General features: G+C 39.9%; 1 protein-coding gene across 1 annotated transcript; it reads right to left on the bottom strand.

Moving 5' to 3' along the window:
• Positions 1-593: 593 nt before the first annotated feature.
• On the bottom strand, positions 594-2,123 carry LOC138940841 (uncharacterized). The gene has a single exon (XM_070310059.1). The coding sequence runs from the start codon at positions 2,121-2,123 to the stop codon at positions 594-596; it is 1,530 nt and encodes a 509-aa protein (XP_070166160.1).
• Between the last annotated feature and the right edge of the window lie 7,753 nt (positions 2,124-9,876).

The following is a 9,876-nucleotide window of genomic DNA, read 5'->3' as shown; positions in this document are numbered from 1 at the left end:
AGAAGTTGCATGACACGTTTTTAATTATGAAAAAATCAATTAAATCGGGAATCTTAGCTGGATCGGTAGGCCAGTAAGTCGGTTTTCCAGTTGAAAGAGGTTCACATTTATATTCTTTTATTGCGTTAAGAAGTTCTTTTCCTTTAGTGGTTATCAACCTTGAACCCCAATACGTATGTTTTGCGTTGAAGTCCCCACCAATAATGAATCTATTTCCGATGTTTTTAAATAATTCCATGTATTGCTTCTTCTTGATTGCATGTTTTGGCGGACTGTACATACTAGCTACTGTTATATTACAGTTTTTTGTTTTAATGTTAACCGCCATTGCCTGAATTTCTTCTGTTTCGAATTTTAGTTCTTCATTATGATAGATGCTTTCTTTAATTATAACTCCACTTCCACCCTTAGCTGAATTATCAGGATGTATGGCATGATAGAATTTATAGCTTCTTAATTTTAGGTATGTTTGTTTAGTGAAGTGCGTTTCTGATATAAGACACACATCGATTTTATTTATATCTAGGAATGCTTGTAGTTCGTGTTGATGTTTTAATAGTCCATTTGCGTTCCATGATAGTATTCTTAAGGAGTTAGCCATTCTTCTTTGTTTTAGGGATTGCTCCCTTAGTGTAATTTTCTAATCTTTTTAAACGCTCGTTATATTCATTGAATTGGGCTTGTTGTTTATCTAATTTTTGAAGGATGATCTTTAGAGTATCATTGATATTAGCATCATCACCCTTTGCAACTTGGGAGTAGGTTTTTCGTGCATTTTTTGGTTGTGGTTGAGATGTTTGTTTTCTGAAGTCTTTATCTTCATTTGATATTATTTTATAATTTATTTTTTCTGATGATTTCTGAATATTAATACTTTTAGTATTCTTATTTTTAAGTCTTTGCATCTCCTTTGCTACCATGCATCCCCTGTAATTGGCTGGATGATTTTCTCCACAATGAACACATTTTGGTAGCTCATTTTCTTGTTTCTTACATTCTTTAAAATAATGTTTTCCAGCGCATTTAACGCATCTTGGTTCTCTGTTGCAATATTGTTGAGTGTGTCCGTACGCTTGACACTTTTTGCATTGCGGCATTAATTTATTTGTTTTAAGTGATTGAATTTCCACTTTGCAATTCATAATATTGCTAATTTGGAAGATTTTGCTAATATCTTCTTCTGAGTCGAAGGATAGCACAAACATATCTAATGGTTCTTTCCTTTTCCAACTTTGTTTGTTAACTACATTTTGAACTTTAAAACCCTGTCTTGTCAAGTCAGCTATTATGTTTTCTTCATTGCAGGAGTGATGTAGATTTTTAGCCATAACACGTATGGGTCTTATCTGTTTATTTTCATAAGAATGAAAACTGAGATTGTTAGTTTTTAGAATATTAACTAATTGTCGATAGGCATCACTATTCTTTGCATTAATTTTAATATTATTTTTATTCATAACTTTTACTTGGAAGTCATTTTCTGCTACGTCTTTCTTAATAATATTATAAAATTTATCATAGTTAGGAATATCATCCAACATAATTGGTGGTGGTAATGGTGTCTTTTTTATTTTTATCTCTGCTGGTGTCTCAGTAAGTTTTTTTATTAGCTGAGGAGGAGTAAGAGATGTGTTTAACTTTCTTTTCTTATTTTTATTTTTAATTCTAATCCATTCTGTCTCTTTAGCTAACTCTTCCTCATCAGTTTCGTAATTGATATTATTGATTATACTCGGTGTCGTACTCACTTCCTCCGATTTCAATTTTCTCAGCTCTGAAATCAATTCATTCAGCTGTTGTTGTAGTTTGTTTACTGTTTTCTCTAGCGATTTTCTAATCATCGTTTCTTTTTTCCATTCTTCATAATAATTGAGGTGTTGGTCCACTTCATGTTGATCGTTGTCTATCTCCATTCCAGAGCTGGTTGCGGAAGAATTGTTTATAATATTGCTCGAAGTTTTTAAGGATGGTGATCTTAATAATCTAGAGCTTTTTTTAAAAGGGTCATTAGATTGCAATAGTTGGCTCTCCCCAGAATCCATAGAGCCGACCTCCTGAGAGGGTGGATTTTCCATTAATATTGGTCTGCCACCTGGGGTAATATTTCCTATCGTTTTTTCCATTGCATTATAATGATTTTGCAGTTTATACCTTCTGCCAGGTGGTTTTATTGCCGTTCCTCTGGAAATCAGACGCAGACCAGAAAGCCGCTCAGTGTGAGTCAGACGCTTCTGGATTTATTAGATTTTAGTGGACTTTTACCACAAGCATTCCTTACTGCGGGTATTTCTATTGCCCTACCCGCCGGGCAAGAAGCAAATTAACGGCAAAATTTTTTGTCTCACGATGCTGTAAATAATAAAAAAAGGCTTGCTCGTAAATTTCACGCAAAGAAGAACACGTATAATGCTATTCACGGTGTAACACAAACTTTACATCAATTAGTAGCAAATTTTGTTACACACGCTATAATAACAAATTAACGACAAGAACAGAGCAAACCTTATTGTACACAATATGATAACATATTTACGAAAAGAACAGAACAAAGTATACTCTGGCACAACGAGATACAAAATTCACGCAAATTACAGAGCAAACCTTGCCATGCATGGCATGACAGCAAATTTACAACTTTACTTTATTACAAACTTTACAAAAATATAGTATTCAGCCGATAGTTCGTTTGTTCATCGTTATGCGACGCGCTATATGCATCCATCTCGTATTTGATTTTTAGTCATGAGAAGTATATAAAACTTGCAAAAAGCAACTGACAGAAGATTAAAAATATAATTATTTCTATCAGTTCAATTACTGATACAATCCCAAACATAGGGAATTAAGATATTGGACTGATTGTCTCTCTTAGATCGGACAGATAAATGTCTAAAAAAGTTTAAATCATCCGTTTATTGTTTACTTAAAATGTAAATATATATACATATAAAATTCATATATTCATTATATTATGAATTCATTTTCAATTATTCATATATTATCATCATCTCATAATTATAATAAATGCCACCTAAGACTCTTCTCGGCCGCATATTCTTAAACGACGCGTCAGAAAATATGATGGATTGCTTCACAAAAAATATTCTTCTCTGTGAGATTTATCGTTCCTCAGAGTTTGTCGCAGAGTTTCTGAATCATCCTATACAGAAAATTATCACAAATTTGCTATCATGCCGTGCACAGCAAGGTTTGCTCTATTATTTGCGTAAAATGTGCATCACACTATTGCGACAAGCTTTGCCAGCAAAAGCTAAGCTTTTTCCGGACACACCTTGTTACAATTTTGCTGTAAAGGCATGCTCTGGTTTGCTGCAAAGTTTGCATCATTTTGCTTGCTGGGTATATATATATATATATATGCCATATAACATAGATGTAATATATATATTATGATAAAATCAAAAGAGATAATATATGAGCAATATTATAGATTTGTATTCAAAATATGTATGCGACACAAACAGATATCTATGTAAAGTCATTGCTTCTACGAGACGATAGAACAGAAATAGAGTAGAAATTCAACATATTTTCTGTCTCTACATATTTAACACAATGCGAAAAGCTTATATTTTATTGCTTTTCCCAAAGTATACACATATCCTTGACTCCATTACTCTACATAATGATATCGGTAATGTAATTATAAAGCGTTGGTAATATACCGACACTTTTAGTTACATTTAGATGAGGGTGTTCACCTGTCGGAGTTCGCCCGTCGCTCCGGCATCCTCTTAATAACTTTTTTTGTAATTTAGGATGTTATTAATTATTCGACGCTGGCGAATGGATAATTTGAAAGAGGACACTACAGGATTCGAGGACATCCAGGAGGAAACTGAAGATGCCAACGAACTAGAGGAAACCCAGCATACGGAGAGAGCTGAAAACACCGATAAAATGGACACTCGGATGGAGTGAAGGATATCAACCAGGACATGGATACAGCTCAGTACGCCGACGAAACCGAAGACAACATGGACGATGACCAGATTCTGGAGAAGATGGCACGAAGATCTGCAGATGCTATTGGGGGAATAGGAAAATTTGATGGAGGATGATAAATAAAGAAATACAATAATTTAAAATATTAACAAATAAATAAAATATAAAATAACAAATAAAGAAAGAAAAGTACTAATTTCTATAATATAATAAATCAATTTATTTCATTATTCCAGATCTATCGAATTGCATTAATTATTCGACGCCGGCAAATGGACAACCCGGAAGAGGATACTACAGGATTCGAAGACATCCAGAAGAAAGCTGAAAATGCCAGCGAACTTGAGGAAACCCAACACACGGAGAGAATTTGTTAATTATAATTATTAATTATATACATATTTTATATAAATTTGTAACGCGGTCATCTTTCTTGACGGTCGGATTTGCTCGTCGGTGTCGAGGGAAGGGGAGACTCAAGCTTGCGAAAACACATTATAGGTAGAAAAGATAGTTTATTGAGATAAAGACAGAACAACAGGGCCGGGCGATATCAATCAGCGTGCGGGATGCGACGGGCTGGTAGCAGGATGCGGGACGCAAAGCGGTCGGCGCAAACGATATGCAGAGAGAAACGCACCGCGGGCACGGCTTAAGGTCTACGACGGCTCTATTTACACGCGGGCTTAGCACGACTATGCGGATATAACTGGTAGGCTTATGATTAACGGACTTATCACTAGCAGGCTTATGATTACGGCGCTGCTATGATTGGCGATTTAGGTCTACGGCATGCAACTTAGAACGAGCGGACTTATAATGAACTGACTTATTACTAGCAGGCTTAGGCTACAACGCGGTATTCACATGCACTTAAGAGCTAGAGTTAGGCGAGGCGGGTGAGTATTGCTGGCAGGCCCGAGTGTCACGTGCGCTGCCTTGGCAACGGAGACCGGAGAAACCCGGCGGAGCTGAGAAGACCTCAGCCCGGACTGGTGTTAGGAACCGGAGAAATCCGGCAGGGCCAAGAGAAGCCTTGGCCCGTAAGATAGCGAGAACCAGAGAAACCCAGCAGGGCTAAGATAAGCCTTAGCCCCAAGAGGTAGTTGGTTAGGTCGATATCAGGAGTCGGATGGGATCTGGTCCCGATATCTCGGCCGGTCGGGCTTATATACCCGGCCGGCGTCTCCCACTACGCATTATTGGCTCGTTAGTGGGGTTCGGTTCTGTAAGGAGGGGGGGGGGAGGGTACCGCAAGAGAGATAGCGTTTATGGCATGAGTGAGACGGCGCGTGCGGTGTACAACTAAGTGAGATAGCGCGTGTTGTGTACGAGCGAGTAAGATAGCGCATGCGGTGTGCGTGCAAGCAGGATAGGTAGGGCAGGTTACGATAAGCAAGCCATGCGTGGGTATAGCTATATATATACAGGGTGTCCGAAAATTCGTACAACACTCTTTTAGGGAAAGTGGAAGATGTTATTCTGAACAGAAAAATCCTGTACCATTTCGCGATTTTTTCAATATTTAAGAAAATAATGTAAAGCAGTGAGAGGAGCGCTTTGCGAGCGCGCTATGACAACCAAAATAATTACACACATAGGCTGCGTTCGGGGAGCACGCTTTTAGCGCTATGAACGTGCTCTGTTCTTGTTCAACTTTCAATAAATAACAAAGACAGAGCACGCTCATAGCGCTAAAAGCGTGCTCCTCGAACGCAGCCATAATGCGCGTCCTCCCACTGTTTCGCCGCAGACCTAGTATCAAGTGACAGTGCGAGGCGTCTTCGCGCCGCGAGCTTCTCGCAGCACTTCGTTGGCTAATCTTTTACAATTATTATTTTCTTAAATATTGAGAAAATCGCAAAATAGTACAGGACTTTTCTGTTCAGAATAACACTCTCTACCTTTCCTTAAAGAGTGTTGCGCGAATTTTCGGATACCTTGTATATATATTTATAATATGTACAGAATTTTAGTAACGGCTCTGCCGTTACTACTCTGCCGGCACATATGTATACATATACACATATATACATTCAAACACAAAGTAACAGTAATAACATAATATCAAATGTTATAATTTCCTACTCAACATGTAAATGTTATGTATAAGGCATAATGTCATTTTACAATTACATTGCTGAGTGGGACATTATAACTTTGATGTTATTTTACTGTTATATATATATATGTATTATTATAGTACATATTATATATATGTACTAAAATGTTTTAATGAATAAATTCTTTATAATTAATTACAATTAAAATAATTTTAATATATAACCTTTAATAATAAAAAGAAAAGGAGCGTGATGAGAAGGAAAGAGGAAAGAAGCCGGTACAAAAATGCATTCTCGTTCTAGTACTCTACTGGTACTGTGAGAATATATCGTATGATCATTAACTCTGTAACGATACGTTACCAGCCTCGCGGGCCGACCAGCCGCCCGCAAATTTTGAGGCTCGGCGCCTATGGCGCCCCTAAACTTCCACACCCGTGTTGCGGCCCCACCGTGGGGCCGCCCCACCACGCGCTCCCACCACGCGCCGACTCGCGTGAGTGGGAGGCCGGCCGCCGGTATATAAGGCGCTCCGGCGAGCGTAGCGTTACCAGTTCCCGATCCCGATTCCTGTCACGTACAACTCTCCGGATCCTGAACCACCTCTCGCGTTACACCAGGCTACGGGCTTCCCGTAGTTAGGCCGGGCTTCCCGGTTGCTGGGACGGCGCACCCTGATACCTCGCGTTACACCGGGCTACAGGCTTCCCGTAGTTAGGCCGGGCTTCCCGGTTGCCAGGACGGCGCATCCTGATATCCCGCGTTACACCAGGCTACGGGCTTCCCGTAGTTAGGCCGGGCTTCCCGGTTGCTGGGACGGCGCATCCTGACATCCCGCGTTACACCAGGCTACGGGCTTCCCGGTTGCTGAGACGGCGCATCCTGACACCTCGCGTTACACCAGGCTACGGGCTTCCCGTAGTTAGGCCGGGCTTCCCGGTTGCTGGGACGGCGCAACCTACTAGTCGATAAGTTCGCACCGCGTTATACCGTAAGACCGTTTGTATATACCGTGACCCGTTTGTATCGTAAGACCGCTTTGGTCTCCGTGTTCTAGTAGCTTCTAGTACCGCTTTGTACATATACCGCGACCTGATACATTGTAATACCGTTGTACCTATACCGTAATCAGTAAGACCGCTCCGGCCTCCGCGCCCTGATAGATTCTAGCACCAGTCGTATATATACCGCGACCTGTTCGACCGCATTGTACATACCGCGACTTTTAACCAGAGAGTTAATTAGATCTTAGGATTCCCGCCAGTGTCGTGCCGTTTCTATCTTCACCCACGGCCCTCAAACTACTACGGGAGCGTCAGTCCTTTTAAGGATAGAACGCCGAGAACGCCGACGCCCCGTCCTTTTAAGGATAAGGCAGTCAGGCAGTTGGAATTACATTGAGGGCCCCGCGATACCCCGTAGTGTTTAAGATCTGTACTGTACCACGAATAATAATCGTAGTTTAATTGCATGCGAACACCGCGAATGCAGAACACGGCCGCTTGAGCCACGCTCGCTTCCCGAGCTCCACGCGCAAAACTCTGTACGCACCGTGCTTGCACGTTGCCTTGTGAATAACAACCGCTCACGCACGAAACTCAGTACGCGCACCGTTCCCGCATGTTGCTTCGCGCATAGCTTTGAGTGTTAAATATCTTTCGTAATAACAGCTTGAATAAACAGACTTGTTTAAACCGATTACCCGAAGATAAAGTAAGTTGGAGTTTCCCTCTTCTCCCGAATCCTGGCACCGGCGAGCCTTGATCCGCGGCGTCCGGGAAAGGTAAAACGTAACAACTCTATATCAAGCGCACAGTAGCGGTACCGCGTGTCAGTACGGTGTATTGGTAACGTACGCCTACGATATGCACGTACGTGATAGCTACGGTACTAATACGCAGAGTACGACGTTCGCTCACTGTACCAATACCATGGAAGTATTCTGTTATCTGGGTATGTTTGGATATATATACCATACGATAAAGCAGTAAAAATATATTGTGATATTGTCTCATTTCAATATATGGAACACAATGCAAAAGATTGCGTTTTCTATTATGCATGTTTAAGATAATTATGTTGGTAATGGCGGAACTAAAAATGTTGGTATTATCGACTTTTTTAGTTACGTTTAGATGAGGGCGCTAACCCATCGAAGTTCGCCCGTCGCTTTAGGATCCTCTTAATGTATCAATAATATAACATTATATAACTGTTACAATTAAATGTATAACTGCTATATAACATTGTAGCTTTTTTGAGTGGGAAATTACAAGGAATAAGTGTATTACATGTTACAATCCTGTAATATTATTTGTTATATTCGGTTACACTGAATTATGTAACCGTTATAATATAGTTATAAAAGTAAGTTTGCTGAATTGATTCACAGTGAATGTAGGCTTGTAGATCGTCAGCATAAAAATTGTATTTGCAGTGTTTGACCACAAAACCAGCTAAATATAAAGTGAATAGTAAAAGTCTCAAAACAGAGCCCTGAGGCACTCAACCCCTGACAGGAGATGAAAACGAGACAGTATCTTCCATGTTATCCTTAACCACCTGAATGCGCTCCATCAGATAAGAGCATATCCAACACAACACACTATCAGAAAAGTTTAAATTCTTTAACTTCTCGATTAGTAGGAAATGATCCACTCTGTCAAAAGCCTTCGGAAAATCGAAGAACACAGACACAGTGACCATCCTATAATTAGCCACGTGTCTCACTTCATCCAACATCCTAATCAGACAAGTTTGTGTAGAATGGTTGTACCGATAAGCAGACTGACATGAATCGCAAAGGCCAGCGTCCTCAAGGTAGGCACATCTGCACGCAGATTATCCGCTCCAGAGCCTTCGACAATGTAGGAAGGATCGATATTGATCGATAATGTTGCACCAATGTAGGATTCTTGACTTTAGGAATCAGACAGATAAAAGCCGATTTCCACTGCCTTGGAAAAACTTCATTCGTCAAGGAGAAGTTGAAAAGATGCTCCAAGATAGGCAGTATACAGTGGATTGTTAATTTCAACAATCTCAGAGAGATGCCATCTACTCCGACTGAATTTAATTTGGCCCTGGAAATCATCTCGCAATATCTATCGGCACAACATAATTCCAGTGGAAACCCTTGTCATCAAAATCCCCCGCAAATACATTCCCGAAAGAGCCACCGCTCACAGAATCAGTATGCTCTTCATTGTGACCAAAAAATATATCAAGCTCCTCAACAGAATCTCAGAGACGGATTCCAGTATCATTAGCCTTGATAAGAGCAAAATGTCTCAGCTTGCTCCAAATCTCAGATGCCCTACTCCCACGATTAAAGATGTTGATATAAAAGTCACGCTTTGCAGAATGCACAAGACTCTGTACCTTATTGCGCAATATTTTGCGCAGTATTGGTCGTAATATATGTCACTTTTATGTCTGCGCCAAGTTCTTCTGGCCGGATCTCTATTGCGCATCGCCAAATGTATCTCCCTACTCGGCATATAATATTTCTGATACATTGCTGCAATATTTGAAATATTACATCTTTCAACAATATTACAGAAATATTTCACCGTTTCTGCAACATTTCTGCAATGTTTCAATGTCCGCAATCATTTCAAATGCCACCATGCTAAAAGATTTCAGCAATATTTCGGTAATATTAGTGAAACATTTCTGAAACATATTCCAAGTAGCAAACTGACGTCATAATGATGGTAAATTTTGGTCACAAAATGACCATTTAGACACCCTAAATTAGATCTCATGAGACCCGAGTGTGATGTCGATATGTCACATCCACGAGACATCATTTTCTGATGTTTGTTTGACGACAAAACTAAGACCA

Source organism: Polyergus mexicanus, unplaced genomic scaffold (assembly GCF_030449975.1).
Source record: "Polyergus mexicanus isolate NDT 795.1 unplaced genomic scaffold, iyPolMexi1.0 SCAF_17, whole genome shotgun sequence".
Classification (NCBI taxonomy): domain Eukaryota; kingdom Metazoa; phylum Arthropoda; class Insecta; order Hymenoptera; family Formicidae; genus Polyergus; species Polyergus mexicanus.
This window is presented reverse-complemented; position numbering and strand designations above follow the sequence as displayed.

Coding starts and splice junctions, on each gene's coding strand:
- LOC138940841 (XM_070310059.1), bottom strand. CDS start 2,123: ATGGAAAAAACGATAGGAAATATTACCCCAGGTGGCAGACCAATATTA.